At 37.8% G+C, this 24152-nt stretch overlaps 1 protein-coding gene across 2 annotated transcripts in view; it reads left to right on the forward strand.

Annotated features, from left to right (window-relative positions):
- Window positions 1-277: 277 nt before the first annotated feature.
- Window positions 278-24152, forward strand: part of ptpn5 (protein tyrosine phosphatase non-receptor type 5) — a 124823-nt gene continuing 100948 nt past the window's right edge. Inside the window, exon 1 of one of the 2 annotated variants that reach the window (XM_037534703.1) lies at window positions 278-533. In XM_037534703.1, coding sequence (XP_037390600.1) covers window positions 490-533 — 44 coding nt within the window. In that variant the 5' untranslated portion in view covers window positions 278-489. The remainder of the gene's footprint in view (window positions 534-24152) is intronic. The other variant, XM_017709546.2, reaches the window with a different exon arrangement.

Below are 24152 nucleotides of genomic sequence, written 5' to 3' on the forward strand. Positions count from 1 at the left end.
GCTGTAAGGAAAAGACTGGCTTGTTTTTAAAGCATTCCATTCCCAAAATGATCAAGCAGTCGAAGCTCTGTTTCTATATGCATTACTTTCGTCCGGGAACTGAAGCTAGAGAGTGGGTGTATCAGGTTGGTAAGAGCGAGTGCAGAGCCTGCACGGGAAAGCATGTAATGAAGCCGAGCTTCTGAAAGGGCATTCTCTGATACCCACACATCCCCACCCGTTGATCCGTTGTCTAGGTTACCGATCAGACACGTACAGTTGCTACCTAGAACAGGCCCATCCATGCGCCAGAGAAAACGACAAAATACACCTCACACGTCACAGACGCACACACACTCCTCATCGCGCATCTGATGTGAGTAAGGCGGGCTCTGCTGCTCGGGCGGAAGGCCTCTCTGCTCGTTCTGCGGAGACTGCAGCGCCTCACGCTACATGTTCTTCCTCCGCGAAGCTCCGTGAGTGCTGTGATGTGAATATCAATGATGATACATGAGCCAATGCGCTCATTCTCGTCGTCTCCATAAATCTGAAAGGTAAGCGCGCTGTTTTCCTGCCCCCGCGAGACTCGTTACGACGCTTTTTTAAATGTGCAATGTTTTTTTATTATTATTTTTATTGTGACGGCATCACTGATACCACAGTAGCGGTAGTGGGGTTCTGTGAACGAGCGTGCATTATAATGAAGCCGAGTAGCTTCATTCTTAATGGGCGAAGCTGGTCAATGGGATTTAAGTTCAATCGCGTTGCACACTTGAAAGATGATCAGGTATTTCGTTTTGCGCATAGAATCATCACACCACCCATCAGAGACTCGTTGGAAATGCCCAGTTTTTCCATTTATGCTTTCATGCCACTGTGTGCTTGTAACCTACATGCATGCAAGAGGGGGGAGATTTGACTGGTAGCTGTAGTCTCAGTACCTTCATATGTAAGTGGTTGTTTATAATCACGTTTCCAAAAATGATTTTCCTTTATATCCAACTTTAAAAACATCTTTCGTGGGCTTCGTGAGAAGAAGACATTTCTTTGTCTCCTATTTCTAATTTATTTCTTTATTTGACTCAGTATTCAACAAGTACGTTACTGGTCACATGTTACAATTAGAAAAACCTGTTCCTATAGACCTAGCTAAACCACCATCTTGTGTGTGTGTGTGTGTGTGTGTGTGTGTGTGTGTGTGTGTGTGTGTGTATTTTTTTCATTTGCTTCAAAATGTCTGAAATACTCAGATCACCTGACTCCACTGTAGATAAAACAGGGAGGTTAACAACTGAAGTGAAATTTCCCAGTATGCCAAAATTGAATCTCATAATATGAATGTCTTTTCTCCCTCCCTTGGTCTTGTCTTATACCTTCATTCATTTGGGCAATGCAGTTCAATGAGATAAATGCTGTAATGTTTACTCTTCAGTGACCTGTGCGAATCTGCACCACAACAGTCACAAACTACAAAGTAGAAACATACTTGTCTGCATTGTATGCATCATCGAATACATGCAGACATTATGGATATGTAAGCCTTTTTCTTTAACGAGGGCTTCCTCAAGGGATAGGGTATGGTTTGACTAATATTAAGTTATTGCCATTACCATTGGAATGGTCCTGGATGAGCAGATGTATTAGTTGAATGCATTGAAAGAATGCATTAAACACATACACATAACACAGTGCAATCAGTGACCTTGCAGACTTTACAGTATAAAATTAGGGACAAAATATGCATACATTATATACATACACTATTCAGTGTCATATCTGTGTACATACAATATAAGACACTTTTCTAACTGTACAGTTCCCACTGAAAGATTTGATCTGAAGTAACAACTTGTCGTTTACTTGCTTTATAGACCCACACCATGAGATACACTGCAAACTCACCTTGCTGAAACCTGCTACTTTAAAAAACATTCCACCATACGCATAAAAAATCTGCGTAAAAGAAAACATCTAATGGCAAAGATGGACTACAAAAAAAGTTTAAAAATGTGAATATTTATACAGTATCACAAAGTATAATATTGCAATACTCAAGCGTATCAACATTTTCTTACAACCCTATTGAGTATGGGTTTAGGCTACTCTATCCACCAGAGGATTTTCAAATCTTTTATGTAGTAACCTGATCTCAATCCTGTAGACATAAGCACAACTTTTTTTTTTAATCCTGTAGTGTATTCTAATCTGAGTAGTGGTATAATCTGTTTGTACTAGCTAGAATACATTCTTTGAGTGGGCAACAAAGCTTTTTAAATCACTCCACATAAGATTAAGATAGACTTTTTAATCCCATCAACAGGGAAATTTCACCTCCACATTTAACCCATCTGTGAAGTGAAACACCACATAAACACACTAGTGAGCACACACACTAGGGGGCAGTGAGCACACTTGCCCGGAGTGGTGGGCAACCCTATCCACGGTGCCCGGGGAGCAAATGGGGGTTAGGTTTCTTGCTCAAGGACACCTCAGTCATGGACTGTCGGTGCTGGGGATTGAACCGGCGACCTTCCGGTCACAGGACTGCCCACATAAGAGCTTAATGCCAGAAATTGATACGCTGACTAGCTGTTAGCAAGACCTAGCAATGTGCAATAAACACTTAGCTTGCTATGTGACTAACGCAGCAATGTGACTAAAACACCTAGCTTACACATAAATACCTTTTACACGTGTATATATTGTAATTTCACTTCACATTAAGGTTTTTTCATTTAGTATTTCTTTAACATTGAGTATTTTTATTTTTATATTTATGAATATTTTTTATTTGTTATATTTGTATTAACATTAGTTAAGACCTGTCAGTTAAGAGTTTATGGGTTTTAGTAGTTATTGGTAATATTACATCAGCGTTGAAAAATTTGTAATCACCATAAATTTGGAGTCATTGTCTCTATTAATATATAACAATATATATTATATATATCCATCCATTTTCTAAGCCACTTCTCCCTCAGGGTCGGGGGGGCGGGGGCGGGGGGGGTTGCTGGAGCCTATCCCAGTGCTCTACAACATTATAGGTTTCAATTAAATTTTACAAACATTAAAAAATGTATTATTAGATGATTCTATAATAACTCAGGGAACTGTATAACATTTAAAATGAAGCTGCATTAAGTTTAATATCCATTGTGCCTTGCATTTTAAGAGGGGTGCAGATAATGTAACAAGGAATTAAATAGATAATTATAATAGATACTAGATAATATATTATTTGTCATTAAATAAGTACGTGCCATGCCAAAAACATGAAAAATCTTAAAATATATTCTGGTGTTTAGCTTGTAGTACGTATATTCAGTCTACACTGCAAGTTATTATTGAATAAAATAACACCAGTCATTAATATGACAAGAAAAGGCATAGTTTATGAATTATAGTACATAAATTCCAATAACTGAATTCCACTAACTGAAAGAAGCAAGTAAAGATACCCTTATCTTGTGAATTACTGTTGTTGTCAGATATACCATGAAGTGTGGCATAAGGTAACCTGTACTTTTTGTTACATTCTACGCTACAATTATGTCACTTAAATGAAATAAGTCAAAAATGAAAATAAGTCAAAATATGAATATTGCTAACACTCCTCCACATAATAAGATAACATAATAAGACTGGCAACCTTACCAAAATCAGCAACTTTTATTAAAAGTGGTAGTTAAGTAGCTATGGCAGTAATGTTGTTCTATAATATTTTGTTAGTGGACTTATTTTCAGGCACCATCTGTTCAATTTCCCCCTGGGATCAATAAAGGAATCTGAATCTGAATGCACTGGAGCATACATATGCTTCTAGTATGCAGAGGTATAAGTAATGAATAACATTTACTCATGTTACTGTAATAAGTTGAGTTGAGTACAGTTTTCCCTGTAACGGTACTTTTTAGAGTAAAATTAAATCACAGTACTTTTACTCGTACTTTAGTTAATTTTTTATGAAATAATTTTACTTCGCTATGCTATTTTAATAACGTTTCAGTGTAAAAATAAATTATGAGCATATCAGCTCAGAAACCAATACGAATCTTTAAAAGATTCACCAATCAAAAAACCACAGCTCCAGCAGGAAAAAACACTACAGAGCAAACATGAGGAACAGACCGCATCCAAATGGTCGTCTGTATTCATTTTCACAAGAACTAAAGAAAACGGCGTTACTATCAGCGGCCAAAAACGAAACCTGCTGAGATCTCCTCTCTCACAGCTCGACTCCAGGCTGAGGCAGCATTAGCCAAGCTAGCTATCTAGTTAATCCGAGTAGATGGAGAGTAACATTATTGTTGTTCAAGCAGCTGTCACAAGCAAGATTATATTTGCGATGTAACATCTAGACCAAGAAGCCTCTAAGGCTTAGAGGCAAATACAATTTGTTTCTTGTTTATCGGAGCTGATATTAGCATTTTTCAGATTATGAGAACTTGCTTCCTTGTCAATAAAAGCAACATATCTGACACAACCATGATAAACAAAACACACTTCTGTAGTCTGGAACAATGCCCTGTACAGTTTTTCTGTGTCCCGCCCCACGTGAGGTAGATCAAATCAAAATTGCTTTTGAGATTTGTGAGACACATGGGAAGGAATAAGGAAGTGTCTGGTTTGCTTTCACAGAAAAGGGGAAAGTTACAAACCTGGTGGTTAAACAACGGCAAAAATATTTTTACTGTAATACAGTTACTTTGGCTAGTGCATCAGCTCTGAAAAAAACATGTCTGTACTGTTATTTGCAAGTGATCAGCATTGGTTGCTGTGGTAATGACGTAAGGCGTCAATAACTATGTAGCTACACTAGTGAGACAGATTGCAAACACGGATGCAGGAGAAATGGACGTGCATCATCTCGTCCTCCGACTCTTCAGAATCTCAGTCGAGAAGTTAGTAAAGTCCTCACCCACAGCAGTTATAGATCTGAACCTGAACATGACAAAACTACACATTCCGTGTGTAGCTAACTTAGCCAGTATATTACCACATAGTGTTATTATGTTTTTTTTTTTTCAAATAAAACCATTTTGGATGTGAAAGTTAACCTCTTTTGTGGATTAACAATTATGTTTTATCCTGGGATGTCCCACAGACTTAACAATATGTAGACTAATGTCAATATTGCTTTGTAACCCCAAAGGAATAAAGTCATGACTGTCAGAAACTGCTAGCAGATGGTAAATATATATGTGGAGTCATTCACACCATCAGCATTAATTGAGAAGCTGCACAGCTTCTCCATTTGTGGCCCGGGACCACTGCATCATGTGAAGCAGCAGGCTGAGTGCCATAGGCAGTGTGCACAGAAAGCTAGCTAATTCTAATGCTAGGCTAGGGGCTAACAGTTAACCCCAAGAGACCAGCTTTTCCTTCCACTCTCTTTTTCATGAGGAGGCATGTTTACTTTTTGTTCTCTGTTTAGGATACTTCCCAGGGTTCTTTAAAAGGTATTTGTGATGACTGTGGGATGACGCCTTAATTCACCTTTCATATATTGTGTTTTAACACACAATTTTCTCGTCTGTGAAGAAAGAGTGCTTTCTGGGCATTGATTGTATATTCAAATGAGATGACTCTCATTGGCTGGCTCCCTCAATGCGCTGCTGTGTATAGTTCAAAAATAGCTACAGTGGACCACAACATGTAGAGACTGCAGTGTCACGTAATAGAGCAGTAGAAGTCGCATAGAACTAATATAAACAAGTGCACGTTCATTTTTTTCTGTTTATTTAAATTTTATGGAATAAAACATTTATTTATAAAGCTTAGAATCAGCATACTACCTTTTTATAAACTCACTGTGTGAGGGCTGCCAACTCTCATGCATTGGCTCTGAGATTCACGTATTTAGGTCTAATTTTATGCTTTCATGCCACACTTGAGATTTCTCACACATTTTTACATCTTTCCTCAAAACGACCTACCCATTATGTTGAACACTTAGAGTTTCCTACTACTGCACAATGCTACAGCTTTCACTGATTAGAAACATTGTGGAAACGTAATGGCAGTTTTCTTTAATATCAGTGAAGGAGAGCACACTATCTAGTCAGTCACTGCTGGTCCGGCTGTATTTTAGATCAATGGGGGTGGAACTTTTATCAGTAGCAACAGTAAAACAAGTTTAACCACATAACCACAGCTCACTCCTGTGATGCGTGAACTGGATGCAGTGAATGCGAGTGTCGAGGAGCAGAGAGGACCTTCACTAAACACTTCACAAACAGATGAGAACTAAAGGAAAATTAAATAAGAATTGCTTAGCAACTAAACATGTTCAATAAAGTCTTAATAAGTCTTAAAGTAGAAAGGGAAAGTCCATGAACAACTTTCAAGTTGTGTGAGTGTGTGGATGCATGTAGAGTGTGTGTGGTGACTGTAAATGTGGGTGTGTGATGTTTATGGCATGTGTGGTGTGTTGTGTGGTGTGTAGAGTGTGGTTTGTGTATGTGCGCAGTGTGTTGAATGTGTGTGGTGTGCTCAATATGAAGTAAAACAGTTTTTACGATTTTCTTTCTATTATAACTGTTTTATTACTGTTATTTTCTTTTAGCACTTTTTTGTTATTACTGTTATTACTACATTTATTACTGCTGTTATTGCTGTGCATTAGGCTGTATGCGTGTAAGTCTGTGTATGAGTGTCTGTGTGCGAGACGTAATGTGACATCACTTGTGGCAACTACATTTGAATGTCCCGAACATGACATGAGCAGCGTTCATGACTCATATTCAGAGCAGCATAGTTTATGCTGTAAAATGTGCACGGTTCTGTCTTACTTACAAACTAACAGTTTTACAGCTAGGTTAGCTAAAAGCAGGCTATTCTTACCCATCTACACTCTGTAGCTCTTAGCTTTGAAATCTGAGCCTGTCATGTGCAACCAGGTGAGGAATTAGACTACTGGGTACCTATAACAGATGCTTTTTAACTGCTCTATATTCCATATTCTCTTTATATTCCATATTCTTGCTTTCAGTCTGAGATCCTCTGAATACTAACCTGTTGTAACTGGTCATCAAGTCAAGACAATGGGTGTTAATCGCTTCACAGCAGGGAGTGGGCTACATGGTCGCTGGTTTCCCTTACGAAAATTTTCGTAGCTGGCGGAAGATTAGTGTTAATGTGATACATTATTATTTTGTGAGTAAGTTCAGAAAAAAATCATATTTGTATTTTACTTAGAAGTAATGGTTTTGTTTTGAATGGATAAATGTAGCATTGATGTGGAAACAGGTCAGATGTCAGGACAGTAAAGATCTGATGCTAATACTGTCACATCTGCTGCCTGCCATTCTCTTTCACGCCACAGGAGGTCGCTGTCTCCAGAATATTAGATGGTCTCTTGATCCTTTGATCTTTTATGTTGGCCATTTTGTATATATACCCTGCGTTTGCACATGTTTATTGCTTGTTTGGTTTATTGTGAAGTCTTGTTTGGTTTATATTTCTGATTCGGTTTTCTGGTAGTTTGACCTTGCCCTTTGTTTGTTATTGACTACTCTTGGATTTGCCCCCTTTGGATTTGTTTGCTATCTGTGGCCTGCTTTTCTGGATTTCTGACCCTCAGCTTGTTGTTATCTACTTTGAACCTGGAATTACCTTTACATTGTGTGAAGCACTTCATGACGAATACAGCATTTTAGCCATATTTGAGATAAAGTTTCAGACTGCAAATATAAAAATGTCTGCAATAATTGCAGTACAATAATAATAACTACAGTAATCAGGTGATCAATAAATAAGAATTAAAATGAGCTTAATTATCAGCTAGCCAAAACTAAGTTCAAATTCTTACATTTTTATGAATCAGTGACTTCAAACTACTTTGCAAATATGTTTATAAGGAAAAACATGACAACAATGAACCTTTTTGTAACAGAACCTACAAAGAATTGTTACTACATCTCCCAGAGTTCTGGGGGAAAATGTATCAGACCAAACGCATGCTTGTCTGAGTATATAATGATTCATATAACTTAGAAAACTATCGTAAGTTCTTGGTATAAATGCCAGTATAACATTTGCAAAATGTATTGAGGGTAAATGAAATCAGGTATGGCGTGCCTCTCTCCACAGTACCACAAACCACTACAACAAACAGGCTGCGTTGTCAGCTGTTGTCAACTTCTAATGATTGAGGCCATTTTTTTGTGACAGTGTTTGATCTGATGCTTTTTTTCTAAGACCGTGTGATCTGATGTTCAGTTACACCAGATCTGAGACATGACAATGGTTTTCCCGAGGCTGAGGTATGATGATGTCCTAAAATGTATCCTGTAGCTCCGTCTAGTATTAATTAGTATGTATTTGCATGCTGGTCGACTTGAAAATGAAAAAGCAAAGTGGGAATTCAATAAATCACCAGCAGGCGGCAATGATGTTTGGTTGCATTTGACTTTTTATTCTGACACTTAAAACACATCTACGCTGAAAACTGCATCGCAAACTGTCACTTAGCTGTTGATTTTTCCATCTCCCATTTTTATTTTGTCAGGTATGCAGCCTATTGCAATGAAAAATAAATAGTGTAAACACTGTAGTTTAATTTCAGTTTTAATACAGTATGTATTTCATTTCATTTTCAATGTTGGCAAGATATTTCTGCAGATATTTGGAAAAGAAATGGCAAAAAGAGGTTTGCATTTACATGGTATTGTTTTAATTACATTTTGGCTGCTTTTAAAAAACATAGTGGAGCTCCTGGGCATTCTTGCTGGTTTTGTTGGTTTGATCTACCAATAACTGTTGTCTTTGTGAGTAATTGGTTTTCTCCCAGCAACTCTTTAACACTTTTTGACTAAAATCAAAGAGATTCATTTGTTTTCTGCTTTGTCATGTGTGGTGCTAGCATCTTCTCCAGAAACAGCTTAAACTAGGTCTTAGACATCTTTGCTATGTTAGACGTGTTCATAAAGTTTCAGTTCATGGATGAGGTAGTAAAAAAATGCTCCCCTTTCACTTTTCCAGAGTATAAAGTAGCAGGTCCAATGTCACTGTTCATCATTTTTGTGAGGAGCTAAGCATGTCTTTGTCACAGCACGAACAACACAGCAAAGTTACCCAAGCCCCCCACCTAGATATGCTGCATTAATTGTCTCAAAATAACAAATTAAATAATTAAAGTTGTATTTCATTTTCCATTCCAAACTACACATGCCTTATTTGAGTTGTGGATTAACTTAGCCAACATATTCCAATCCAGTGATGATTATCTATCATTTATATATCAATTTGTTTTACAAATGCTACAGGTTTCCTGTTTACCCTGTGTTAAAGTCAAAAAGTAACAGAAAGTAATCAGATTATATGACTTTTAAATATAGTAATCCTCTGGATTGGGTTGCAGTTTACATTTTTAACAGGTGATCTTTATTTTGTACTGGAATTCTTTTATTAATGTAATCCTCCCAACACCCTTATAGGTCAACTACAGAGGTGTTGTAGTTCATAACAGACTGTAGAATACCTGTGTCACTATTGATCAAATAATTGATAGTTGATACTCAAAAATATTCAGCCAAGAGCAGTTCTTGAGCAAACTGAGCACTGATGACAGGAAAGAGTAAGTGTAAATTACAGTTTTTGTCTGGTTTATCAATGTTAGTTTAGCAAGTACTGAGGTAAGACATTTAGAACAAAAGTGAGTATTAGCCATATTAAGTCTGTAATCCACTAATAATTCCTATTCCTGTGAAACACTTTTATTAGCAATTATCATTAAGATTAATATTACCATTAAAATTAATATTTGACTAAATGTAAATTGTGAAATTGACTTGTAGAGCCCAAAGCCTTCCATGTTATCCACCTAAGTTTATTTTATCTCTGGCACCATAGTACTCTTTTCTTTATCTACTGTTACCTACAGTCCTTTAGTTCGCATAAGAAATGAAGAGCAGAGTTGGGCTGGTGATCAGAAGGTCAAAGAAGGCAAGTGCTGATTGGTCTACTACTAAGGGTATGACATTCATATAATTTGATGTGTACATTTTCAAATTTGTAGCATCAGCCAGGTAGGAGCAAAACCAAATTAGTGCTATTCACCTTACATTGACATGCAGTCTAATTTTGCTTCAGTGTATTGCACTGGCAACCCCAACAGATGGAGCCATTTCATCAAATTTAGCTTAAAATGCTCATGCGAATGCACTTGTAGAAATTACAATTTGGAAACTTCATTTTATAGTGGTTTTGTAAAAATTAAAATGTATTTGCCCCTTTTGTATTCTTTTTCAAAGAAAATATATAGATTGTCTATTGCGCAAGATTAAGGTCTCTTTGTAAGACACTTTTTTAAACTGCAGTACAACAAATGATCTCAATTCCTAATCAGATGCCTCAAGTGCTTACATCACCTGTTCCCCTTATTTGCCTACCAGACGGGTCCTGCCTGCCCACTGGGAGTACCAGAAGGTTTCCCATTGGCTTGGCCTGCTACTTAGTCTGGATAGTCAGGCCAAAGGACTAAACCACAACACACATAGCCACATCCATTCAAATGCCAGTAAACACTCTCACTTGCTTCTCTGCTCCATAGGTTAATCATCATTGATGTAAAATAACATTTAAAAGCATGTAAGCATCATATGCATAGTATAAATACTATGCACATAATAAATAGTATCAGATTTGAGACATGCACGATAGGTAGTCGCTAGCCTGCAACATCATGATTTATATTCACTATTTAGAGAAACATAGGAGTGTCAGCCAGCACATTTGTCCATGCTTCCTAGAAGGTCTTTACAACTGATTTTGCTCAGAGTAACGAATACATTTTTTCTGGTTGCTTTTCAGCCTATTCAAAGTTATTACTGAACTTTAGTGTAATTTACTTTTGAAGGTCACATCAGGTACATGTGTGTGTGTGTGTGTGTGTGTGTGTGTGCCCACACCAAAGACCTGTACAGTTTTAGATGGCTGACCTAATAGTCCCATCATACTTCATGGATCACAGTTGGGTATGAAAGTTTGCATCACATTATACACATATACAATTTAAAAGTTTCGAATTGCATTTCATATTAATATATTTGTTGTTTCATTCAATAATAACTAATAACTGCAATGTAGATTTAAATGTTTAAAAATAGACACCAAGTGGTAATTTTAGATATTGTATTCTGAATTTCAAGTATTTCAATTACCTTTTTTTGCAATAAATTTATTTTGTGAATAAACAATAATATTGCAAAATTTCTGCTTTCAGATTTGATCAATAATATTCAGGCATTCTGAATGTTAATTTTAGTAATTCATTTAAAAATTCATTCTCAGTGGTGCAAGGCTTTCTCAATCGTGATACATCTACAAGTCATCATTATAGATATCTCTAAAATGTATTTATTTTTGTGTATGTTTATTTTTCTATGATCAATGTAGTATTATTATTATTATTATTATTATTGTTGTTGTTATTTACAGCTTCATTCACATTATTTGAAAGCTGTGACAATGTATAGGGCTAGCATCAAATAAATGCAATTGTTTATAGATGTATTATTTATTACATTTATTATGTTATTGAAAAATAAAAATAAATGGAATGCAATTTTTGTTAAAAAATCTGTAGGCCATTTTTGTTTTCCTTCACGTTTGCATACATAAGGGAATTGTTGGCTGAATATATAAACTGTAGTAGTGGTAATCATGTTTTGTTGGAGTTGTCTGCAAATGTCAAGTGTCTGCAAATGATTCACCATGTAAAATGGCATCATAAACATCAGTGTATGTTCATGCATGAATTAAGGCTAGTATTACTGTAATTGGGCAATAGGGCTACAAAGTGTCTTTATATTATTGATTTGCGGAGCAGATTTAGAGCAGAGACAATATTTTTCAGCCGGAAGGGTGTGGGGTGTCTGTGTTTGTAGTTTTATATGAACCTTTTGCAACTGAGTGTTTGTTTCCATGGTTACCTTCATGCCAGTACAGATCACACCATCACCAGACCACAGCACTGCACTTATTGTTGCTAAGCTCAGAGGAAATAGTTGTGCACATATAGATTTTTTGTTCATGTTCTTTTCAAACCTTAGTTTTAACAGTTATATTTAGGTCATAACCTCTCTGCCCTGAAAAACAACTCTTTATTAAATCTGCTAGAATTTTATCAAATAAGTGCATCACAGACATGAAAGTATGCTCAGAGCAAAAACATTAACATAATACCAGTATACTACATAAAACTAAGTACAGCTTAGCTGGTCAACAAGCATGAGAACGTCAATCAGCTGGTTGGCCAGAATGACAATTAATTAAATTGGCTGACCAGCATGAGAATTTTCTTGCAATTATTGTTTTGGAGAGAGAGAAGTGGGCCTTATATATCCTGCGTAAAGAATGACTATTTTTACTTTCCTTATTCTTTATTTTTGTGGAAGATGAGATGCTTTAATGCAAAAAAATTCCTTAAGAAGGTCAATTTAGAGTGAACTAGTCTGGAGCTGGAAATCTTCCCTGATTGCAGAATATAGGAGCTAGCACCTAAGCTGGCTCTGTACTTGGTTTTTAACTGACCAGTAGACTGCATCAGGTAAGCAAGAGAAGGAGGAGGAAGAAACTAGAAAAGAAGGAGAATTAGAAAGAAAAGACACCTGGTTAGAATAAGACCAGTGGAACTCGCCAAGTTAAAGTTCAAGTGAGTCAAAGTAAGGCAAGTGACCAGTTGCTGGTACACCACCTCTGAAGGCCAGTGCAATACAAGGCCTTTTGAAGCAATGAAGCTTTCCTTTAAATTGTAATAGAAAAGTGTTAGGTTTAAAGCCAGTGCACATTAATGACATCTGGTGGTTAAATGTATGAAGTCCATCTTTATTTTCTAGTGATTTAAAAGCATGTCTATTGTTTTTAAAGTGATAAAGGAATTAGCAAGATAAAGAAAATCACCTTAGAAGTTCAAGATTGTTTACTGCTGGCATTTGTAGCAAATCTCCTGACACACTGATGCATAACCTTATTCATAAAACTTTTTCAAGCTCGATACCGTGGAAACCTCTGCTGGTTCACAAAGCAGTTTTCAAAGTAGTCACATGCTTATGTGCCAAACGAACCTTCAGACATCGTTTATCATGTGTGTTTTTGGAAAATGAACCAAGCTTTGATAAAGTGCTTCACAGTTGCTCCAGTATCCAGAGTAACATCACTAATTTAGACTTAGTGTTTTGAAGCACAAGTTCCCCCATAGCCAAACAAAGATGGGTCATGCATGCAGCTCGAAACCTGCCCAGAACAGTATGTTTAAGTAATTTGTTGAGAGTACTGTAACTTCACATGGAAGAAAAAATTTAGACTGTACTGTAGTGGTTGGTATAGCATAGTGGGTAACATCTCTGCCTTCTACACTGTAGGCTGGGGTTCAATCCACCGCCTTGGCAAACACCCTACACTAAACCAATAAGAATCCTTGGGCAAGACTCCTAATGCTACTTTTGCCTACCTGTGTAAAAATAATCAAATTGTAAGTCACTCTGAGTGTCTGCCGAATGCTGTAAATGAATGATAGCCTGCACACTTTCTTTAGATTGTTAGCATTATAGATACAGGTAAACAAGGAGGCTTAATGAATGTTTAAGGCAACAGAAAAAAAACTGTAAATAATAATAATCAGACATGACATCGATTCATGTTAATAATAACAATAATAATCAAAAATGACAAACATGAGACAGGCTTTAACACAAGATGAGTACAGATGCTCATTGAAACGTCTTAGCTTGAATCATAACTTCTCATGTAATCTTAAATTTGATAACATGCTTTATTTTAGGGAGCTTATTTATATAATTTCCACATTTTTCATTTTTATTTATTTATTTATTATTGTAATGTAGGAGGCATTGGGACAGGATGCAAGTACAAAGTTGCTTGTATTAAAACATGATTCAGAGTTCTAAAACACAGGGGCAGAGGGGAGTGGAACAGATTACAAGGCAAAACAAAGTAAACAAGAGCTACACAAGAAACAAAGCCAACAACAAGGGGAAACAAGAAACAGCAACAGGATATATATATAGACAGTGCAAGACAAAGAGAGTGAGCAAAGAGAGGGGTATAAAATACTAACAGAAAACGAGAAACACCTTAGACCAGTGAAAGGGAGGGCTGGGAGACAAAGAACAGGTGAAGAGGGCAGGACAGGGGAGGAGCCAACATGACAACAAAAGCACATGGCAGATAAACAAAAACACAGCACGGTCCAAACGGTTGGACGGGAGGCTGGACAAGAGACAAAATGTGAGGCGGGACTATGGGCTGGACAGAAGAGGAAATGTGACAAGACTGGAGACATGATTTTAGAAGGAAGTGGAATGAGAACAGGAGACTGGAGATGACATGGGAGGGAGAACTGAAGATTGGACTGGAGAATAAAGAGGAAACTGGACCTGAGACAGAACAGCAGATGACACAGGAGGCTGAGCTGGAGACTGGACAGAAGATGGGACAAAGGACTGGACTGGAGACTGGACAAAAGACTGAGTAGGAGGCTGGACAAACGGCAGAACAGAAGAGGAATTTAACAGACATTGGTAAAAGAACAGACAAGATCACTGATACAGGGAAAGACACATGAACAGGAATGGGTATCAAAAGACCAGACACAAAAACAGGAACACTGATGAAGACTGGTACAGGGATATACATGTTTATAGGGACAGAAACAAAAACTATGGAGAGGAGATTGGGCAAACACAGGAGGAAACACAGAACTGAGATCAGACTGAGCAGAGAGCTGGAAGTGTGGTCTGGCAGGGAACTGAAAATGTGGCTGAGCAAGAACTGGTACAGGACGTGGAGGAGATCTTGGAATGTGGTGTGAAGCTGGAGTGGGGCGCTGAGGGGCCAGTGCTAGCGCGGGGATGATCCTGGGAGCAGGAACGGGAGTGGCCCTGGGAGCAGGAACAGGGGACCTAGGGCCCACAGGCAGGTCTGGAGATGCTGAAACTGTGGGCAGGTCTGGAGACTCAGAAGCCACGGGCTTGTCAGCAGACTCAGCATACATAAACTGAGCGGCACTGACATCTCAGGGTGCAGGCAGGCCTGCTGTGATGTCCTGGGGTGCGGGCTGGCCCGCACCAATGCCTCTCAGAGGCAGACGGGCCTGCTGTGACGTCCTCATCGGAAGGAGGGCCTCCTGAGGCCTCCTGAGGCCTCAAGAAGCATCGTCTTGCATGGTAACCTAGAAAATCTTTCTTGCAGCAACCTAAAAATCCCTCCACAGCCCTTGCCTCTATAGCCCTTTTCTCAAGCACAATATCATTAATTAAATACAGAAAGATAAGGACAAAGAGTGAAGAACGGATGTTAGAATTATCATTTTTTTTTAGCTATTTAAAGTGTATTTTAATTTATGCTGTCAACATGAATGGTCAATACAATCACCACTTTTCACACTGTGGCCTGGACGGTGCCACAAGAGATACATGCAGTGTGGCAACAAGATGGCCCAATCATTGCCAATTAGACAAATTAACAAAGCTTGAAAAACAAACTAAACAGCTAGATGCAGCTCTTCAATAGTCTAACAGTACAGTTACAACACTAAGATTACTGAGTAAATGAAACAAAAACAAAAACTAAGATACGTTACAAATGACTAGCATTTAAGATCTGCAGAAATTAGATAAAGTGCAAAAGAGGAGAGCAGGCTTCTTTACTTGTAATTTCTTCATTTCTTTGAGATTACATGTTGGCTATCTCACTCTCTTCAGGATTAATCTTTTCTGTCTTCTGTGCGTTTCTTGTCTTGACTGTTTTCACTCTGCTGGAACTTTGAGAGGCGGAGCTAAGGCAGAGAAAAGGTTTTGGTTTACTAGTTAGGTTGCCTATAATGAATATGCAGTTTCTTTGAATGCTGCTCAGGTGCCACATAACCATACCCAGAATCTCCAAAGGATTATATTTAAGTAAAAGAAACTTATAAGCATGAAATTTCATATATAAAACTTTACTGTTTCCATAGTGACATTATGAATAACTGCAGAGCTTACAGATCATGAACAACTAAACGTATTTCATACTATAGTTACATACGCTTTATTAAATCCTTAACCATGCTAGTCATATTAAAAATATGAACTACTTAGATATTGTTAAAAGGCAATTTTGAAGTTATAAGTGCTGATATAACTACCATTTTTAAACAATGCCTAAATGAACGGTTACATAATAAGTGAGTAAATAAGTAAGTACACTATCATCAATATTTCTGTAGATATGTTGGCAGGAGTTCTATGGTTAAAATCGTCACACAAGCTACAGACTTACCTACTTCTCATAAAACTACAAGAAGACTTACAAGAAAAGCAGATATATACAAATAAACTGTGCTTATGAAACACACTGCTTTATTTGAGAAGCATGCAAAGAAAAAATAATAAAATGAACGCAGTTGCAAATTATCAAAGATCAACACAATAACCTAGATTAATAAAACAGGGTAACAATTTAAAAATCAAATTAACTACTAAGTGTAGAGAGTTTAGTATTAATTCCCAACTGGCAAGGATTAATCGATTCCTGTCTGACGATGCAACATGTTAACATTTACAGAGGTATTCGTCACAATTTGATTAAAGAAAGGCATTTGATTTCAAATTTAATCGACTGGGGTTTCATAGTTTAAATGAAGCAGATTTTTAAAGTATAGTCTCTTTCAAAGTTTTAAGTAACTTAAGATGCGTAGGATATTTTTGAACATCTCTGCTAAGAGACTTGTAAGGGGTGATTAGGCCTCAACCAAGGCTGATTAATGGGCCATCTTGGCCTTATCTCTTTAAGCTAGTGGTTTCTCTCTTTGTGGGGAAGCTGAGTATGTGAGAGAGAAAGGAGTTTTCAAAAATTATACATTTTGGATACAAATACCTTTTTTGATGTCAAAAGGTCTCTTCGAGATGTGGGACCATGGTCGAGTTGGGACTGGTAATGGTATCAATTTGCCTGCCGGCAAAGTCTTATGTGTCTTGCATTGAGAAGAAATGGCACATGAAGCAACAAATGAATGAACATTATGGTTCATGGTCTTCCACCAATACCTAGTAGATAATAATTGCTGCGTATAGGTCTCTCCCAGATGACCAAATGTAAGAGAAGAGTGGGCCCAGGTGATTTATCTGTCATGACTATGACGGTACGTAAAGCTTACCAGGAGGGCAATTATTAGGGACTTGGGAGTTTACTAAAGCTTTTTCAATCTCTTCATCTATCTCCTATTGAATGGCAGATACAGTCACTGTGGGAGGCAAGATTGATTCAGGATCAGATGGTGCAGAATTCTGACTGGTGCATACAGGACAAAGCATCTGCTTTGGTGTTCTTTGAGCCATGACAGTATGTAATGTTGAAATTGAGCCTTGTAAAGAATAGGAACCAATGAGTTTGATGGGCCTTGAGTCACTTAGCGTTACGTAGATATTCTAGAGTTTTGTGGCCAGTGAGTACGATGAACAGATGCTTAGCTCCCTCTAACCAATGACAGCACATTTAATTGCTAACAGTTGATGATTGCCAATACCGTAGTTTCTTTCAGTGGGCGTTAACTTGTGAGAGTAGAACACAATCAGATTTAGTGTTAAAGATTAATGAAATGTGATAGTACAGCTCCAACACCTGAGGCATTTCTGAGGCATCCCCCTCCTAGACAAAAGGCTCTGAGGGGTCAGGGTGTTTGAGGATAGGGGCAGTAGAAAACAACTGAGTGCTTGAAAAGGATCTCAGCTTGTTCGCTCCCTTGAAAACACTTGGGATTACCTTTGAGCAGAGCAGTTATGGGGGCAGTAGTCCTACTAAAGCCTCAAATGAAATGGTGATAAAAGTTAGCAAAATCTAAGAATCATTGGAGTTCTTTTACTGATGATGGTGTGGGCCAATTCAACACTGCATCAACTTTATCGTCCATAACAACCCTTTAGGAGCTGATGATATAACCCGGGAATGAAACGGATTGCATGTGGACTTTTCTCCTTTTATGTACAAATTGTTTTGTAAGAGTTTCTGAAGGACTGACCGAATGTGACTCGTTTTCAGTTCTTCATCTTGAGTAAGTGGATAGATGCATGACATGGGGAGTACAGGGTTCTCTACAAGATCAGTGGCACAGTCATATGGTCTATATGGGAGTAGTTTTGCGGTATTGCCTTTGCTAAACACCTCATTGAGGTCCATGTATTTGGGGGTTATATTAATGTCAGTCTGGTAGCTTTCAATGGATGTTGAACTGACTGACAACTTGGGTGAAGAGACAGTTCAGAATTCAGACCATTTTTTAATTCTGGGGCAGTCGTGGGCTGGAGATTAGGGAACTGGCCCTGTGACCAGAAGGTTGCTGGTTCAAGTCCTAGTGCTGACAGTCCATGACTGAGTTGTCCTTGATCAAGACACCTAACCCCCAATTGCTCCCCGGGTGCTGTGGATAGGGCTGCCCACTGCTCTGGGCAAGTGTGTGTGTGCATTGTTTCACTTCATGGATGGGTTAAATGCAGAGGTGGAATTTCCTTGTTTGTGCTATTAAAAAAAAGTATCACTTATTTTCTCATTCTGCGTCACAGAATTTTTGGGTGGCCTGGTCCTGCAGTCCTGTATTAGATGATAACATTGTGTTAGATTTTGGCCTGGTCAGAGCTAAAATTGTAAATTGTTAAAAAAGATGTTAAAAAACACTAAAGCAAAAACCATGACACTTGTCGGCGTCGCCATCAAATTTATCCAGTGACTGGAAAAACAGCACTCAAGTTCACAGGTGGACTTGAGGGACTGATAGGACTCATCATTGGCTCTGCTGTTTTGAGGCTCTGAAGTTAGGTGGAGAGATCCTACATGCTGTTAACCAGGAGCACTAGCTGGGTTTGTTGTTCTGACTTTTGGTGAGCTGAGGACTCCAAGGAATGAGTTACCCATGCAAGTGCTTGATGACAGCTGAACAGATGTCCTTGCTCATTCAGAGCTTTCTGAGAAGCTTCTGGATCTGCATGGCTGGCGAGTTATTCTGTAATGTGACAGAATGATTTCACAGTGTGGACGAAACCAGTCCTGCGTGTTCGTTGATGCAAAAAAAATGAGACAAGTATATCAGACTGAAGTGAAACAAACAAAGTTTTATTACAGAATTCTGGAGAGGTTACAAACAGAGAACATGCATCATGTATCTCCCAAGTAAGCTCTGACCTCCCAATGTGTTCTGACTCCTTTTATACCCTGAAGCTGAATATGTGTGTGCGTATAAGCTGAACCTAAATGTGTACATGTTCCTGTTTAGTGGGTGCAATGGACATATGGTTTACCATATATGGATGCGAAAACCTCATGTTCTAACAAAAACCTCATGTTCTAACGGTTAAGCGCAGACCTACTTCAGTTTTTGGCCTTGGCCGGTTTCCTGGTATTGCGTACATCTCTGCATGTTTGTCACATACTGTCTGTTCTTCGCCTGCCCTGCCATGCGAATGTCATAAAACTAAGCGTGAGTTAATGTCTTCTGATATTAATGCTTAAAAGTATGCTACTAAAAATATTAAAATCCACAACAGGTAAAAAAGTCAATGAGAGGCTTTACTAGTGAAAACAGAATCCACAATTGTAGTCAGGTCACAGGCAAAGATCAAATCCAGAAAGGGCAAGATACACAAAAACACAGTCATAACCAGGCGAACAGTCCAAAAGGGATAAGGAAAAGGGCAGGTCAACAAACAAGGAAAAACAGGTCAGAATTGGAATAAACAGAAGTAATACTCAGTAGCTCTCTGGAAAGAAAGTAAACTAATCAGAGAAGAACAGGTGATGCAGATCAGTACTCTGGGGAATTGGAGCGCTGGTTGGAGCATGAAAGTAAGGCTGGAGTCTACAGGCTGCAGGCAGGGGGTTCTGGGAGATGGAGTCCAACGAGTGTTCAGAGCCAAAGAGGGTCATGTCACATGCTTCACCATCTGGCATTCGGAAGAACATGGATTTGGCAGATGCCTAAAAAATGCCACCTGCATACTGCCACCTGTAATGTTTGGAGAAGGAGGAATAATTGTCTGTCTTTCCTGATTTGGGCTATAAGCCCCTTAGTTACAGTGAAGGGAAATCTTATTGTAAAATTATTCAGTCACATAATTACCTGTAAAAGCATGACATTTGAATGACAAATGAATTTCTTAATTTGCCTTTTTGGATATTTGAAATCTCTTCACTATAAACACTACTACTTAAATAGTTTCATATTCATAAACCATAGTCCAGTACAAAAATAGATTAGGCTGAGTCTAGGTGTAAGCTAATATTATTAGCTTGTTCTTCTTCAGTCTCTCTTTTCCTGTTAAGAGAATTTCTGAAAACAGAATGCTGATTGAACATTGAGTTGTTTATTTGAAGCTGTAATGAAAGACTGGACATTTGTATTAGTGATCGCTTTCAAGACTGTTCTATAGAGGCAATTCTATGTAAAAGCAGGAGAGCTGAAGAGCTTCCAGCTGCAACATGAATAGAGATGGTAATATGAAATATTCATTAGAAATGGCAAAGACAAAGAAATACAAAGAGAGTGAAAGGAGGACGGCTAGGGACAGGATGGGAAGTATGATAGTGCTCCTTCTGTTCACCCAAACCTGACTATTGTTTTGTGTGCAAGTGTGTTTGTGAGAGAGAGAGAGAAAGAGAGAGAGAGAGAGAGAGAGAGAGAGAGAGAGCGAGAGCTGCCTTAAAGGCACAGCACAGTATTTTCCCTTCTTTGCAAAAAAATCTAAAGGAATGGTTTAGCCGAATGTACACAATTTTCCACTTACCCCATGTGTCAAATAGCCAAAATTTGTTTGATGCTAAAATTTTATTTTTTTAGCTTAATGCTGAGGTTATAAGTCTAATGTTGACAACAATTTGGGCTTTCTGTACTTACGTGCACAAGACTTCTCTCAGCTCACTCAAACTGCATCTAGAGGATATGAAAAAAAATCATCAACAGTGAAAAAGTTGAAAAATTCAAAAACCAATCCACTATAATAAGGTCTGGCAGTATTATTCCTAGCGGAAAACTATAGTGATTTTAACATGAAATCTAGTGCACTCTGAGACTAAAATACAGGGGTAAATGTTGTGGAGTTATTTAGTTCATCAAGCTTATCAACTTATTCAAGTCATGTCCAAATACTGTGCTCTTTTTGAAAATAATCCATCCCTTACCATACAAACATCATAATGTGCACAAAATTTCTCTGTTTGACTCCCCACATTTAGTAAAAACAGAGGTAATTCTATAAACTTTGCATATTTGTGTTCTGCTAACTCCATGTGGCATGTTGTGCTTTGATACTGATGATAGCTATCTGTGATGTAATTTGTAGACAGTCGCTTGGCTCTCATAACGGTTCTGACAATATACAGAAATCTATGTGTTCTGCAGCTGTTTCAGATGCAAACTAAATGTATGTCTTGGTTGCTAACAATGATCATTTTCACATGCTGACATTTTTTTGGCACATGCTGATATTCTTGATAAAAGAAATCTGAATGTGCCAGAATGGTACTTCACTTCTCATTAAGCATGGCTCTTTTTTCATGTTTTTGTAAGGTTAGTTGGCCTGAAAATGTAATACTCTATCTGTAGACTGGCCAAATAATGACCATGAACTGTTACTGTGCTGTGTTTTAGGGAGAGAAAGGTCTTCAAATCTACATGACTTACATGAATTGCCTTTTCAGAAAGCAACAAATCTGCATTTTGATTCAAGTCTTAATTAAGATTGTGCAGATTTGTCAGTGTATAACACAGTATGACTTAGAATACTATAGAAATGAATAAAGCTTCATCGTGCAGTTGACCACTGTGTTCAGGCATTTTAAAGAACAGATGTTGGGCTGAATTTGTTATGCCACGCCAAACATGTTTTGGGTGATCTGTGGAAAGTGGAAGATTGTGTAAAGTTGATTTTTCACCAAACTAATCACTAAACGTAGGAGCAAGAGACCCAACTAAAATGGCTTGAATTTCTTTGTGGGCCTTAGTGTGGGCTTTTTGTCTTTGGAGAAAATACTTTTTTTGTGATATTACTTCTGCCCTGTGCTATATTTGACATCAAACAGATAACTGACACATTTGATGCAAAAGCTGTCAAAGTTGACTTTCATGCCTGCCATGTGAAATTAAAAAACACTGAAATGGGAAATCATAAGACACCTGCTTTAAGGCCATTTTTGTGCATTTTTTGAAGGTGACTAAAATGTTTGAAAATGTTTAATGAAATACTTATTTGATGATTTAGTTATCATTTTTGCAAATAGCTTATTCTTCATTTGTTGTTGTAGTAGCAAGTGCTATCTATAAAATAATTTCATTTATGCCCAGAGTACTTAGAACTTAAAAGAACTTAGAACTTAAAAAAAACAATTTAATCCCTAATTAAAACATATTTAACATTATTTTCCTTTCACTAAAGTACATGCTACAGGAATAATAGCTAGCCTGACTGTACATTCAGGAGTTGCACTGGGGGTAGCCTACAGTCTGGCAAAAGAACAACTCACACAGGCCAGTTGACCAGCTGTCAAGTCAGTTCCCTGTGGTGCTGCTCACCACTGTTGCCGACACAGTTCGGAAGCTTCACAGACAGTGGCCTGTTTTACCAAAAATCTATGATACCAGAGACTGATATACATCTTACAGAGTTTGTGTGCAGTCAGAGAGGAAAGATAGTGTTGAAGGTACTGGAGAGATTGAAGAACATGATCCTGATTATGGCCTATGCTTTGTGTAGGTGTGAGTAAGGTCTGTGAAGCGTATAGATCAAAGCATCATTCACACGTCTCTTGTAGGCAAACTGTAGGAGCTTTTTAATATCGTGATGTGCTAAATGCAACAGATCTATAGTCCAGTTATACTTTTGGGGTGACACTGGGAATGCTCAGAAAGTCTTTCAGAGCTGAGGCACATTTAATAGTTTCAGGGAGAGAGAGAGAGAGAGAGAGAGAGAGAGAGAGAGAGAGAGAGAGAGAGAGAGAGAGAGAGAGAAGCCTGGAGCAGGTCTTCAGTGCCCTGGGGCTGAACTCCTTAGATCCTTAAGTTTTTTTTTCCTCAAGTAGTCAACAGGGACAGAGGGTAAAGTAAGGGAGAACAGGAGTAGCAGGGGTTGTGTCCTCATGGTTGTGAGGAGTCAGAGGGGCTGCAGAAAGGAGAAGAGGACACAATATTAACATAATATTTAAAAAACAGGTGGCACAGTAAAGCTGGATGAGATGATTGACTGTCAGAAAAAATAGACATTTAGGAGAAGATGTACACACATTTTGCTAATAGCCAGGTAACATTTATTTAATAGGCTGTATTACAGTGACTGGAAAGCTTGTATCTTTTTACCTGCTATCCTGGTCATCCTACTATCCTTTTAGGTAAGCTATCTGCCAAGCTCTTGGCCTGTTCTAGATAAGGCAGAATAAAGTTGGGAAGCTGAGGAGAGCCACCGACAAATGGTATCTATAACTCACATTATTCACAGGTGGTAGTCACAGTAAAAATGTATAACAAGATACAGATTTCATGATATAATATGTATGGCCGTAAGTGCATCACTATACGATATGTTTTCAAAGCAGAATTAGAAGGGCTATTATTTATTTATTTATTTATTGGTACTTTTTTCTAAAAAGAAAACATTGCTTGTTGAAGGGATAAGTGACAGTTAATGTCCTCAATATAAATATTGCACATGCGTTTTGAAAATTAGTTTTTATTTCTCTTAACATTACAAGGTCAGTTACAAACCCAAAAAAGGTTGAAAAGGGTATTTTACATGCTTATTTTCTGTAGAGTGATTACCTGAGCCTCACCACAAGCATTTCAATGCATAAATGTCCGGACATGTTGTGCAAATGACAAATAAACTTGAAACATGAAACAGAATGTGAAATGCTAGCAGAACCAGTGATTTGATCTGTAACAAACTGAAGTAAATCATTTTTTGATGTTTTACCTTATGCACTATGTTTTTTCCTATAAATATACACTTATTCTAAACTTATTGCCTCCAACATATTCCAAAAAAATGTTATATTATTATAATTGCTTGGTGACTGATGACACAAACTGATGCTGTTTTGAAAGTGGAAGTTGAAAGTGCAACCATATACAGCTTTTGTTGTCATATTTTGAGTGTAAAAGACCCCCATTTTCAACGGGAGACATTTTCAATGTC

Source organism: Pygocentrus nattereri, chromosome 25, assembly GCF_015220715.1.
Source record: "Pygocentrus nattereri isolate fPygNat1 chromosome 25, fPygNat1.pri, whole genome shotgun sequence".
NCBI classification, from domain to species: domain Eukaryota; kingdom Metazoa; phylum Chordata; class Actinopteri; order Characiformes; family Serrasalmidae; genus Pygocentrus; species Pygocentrus nattereri.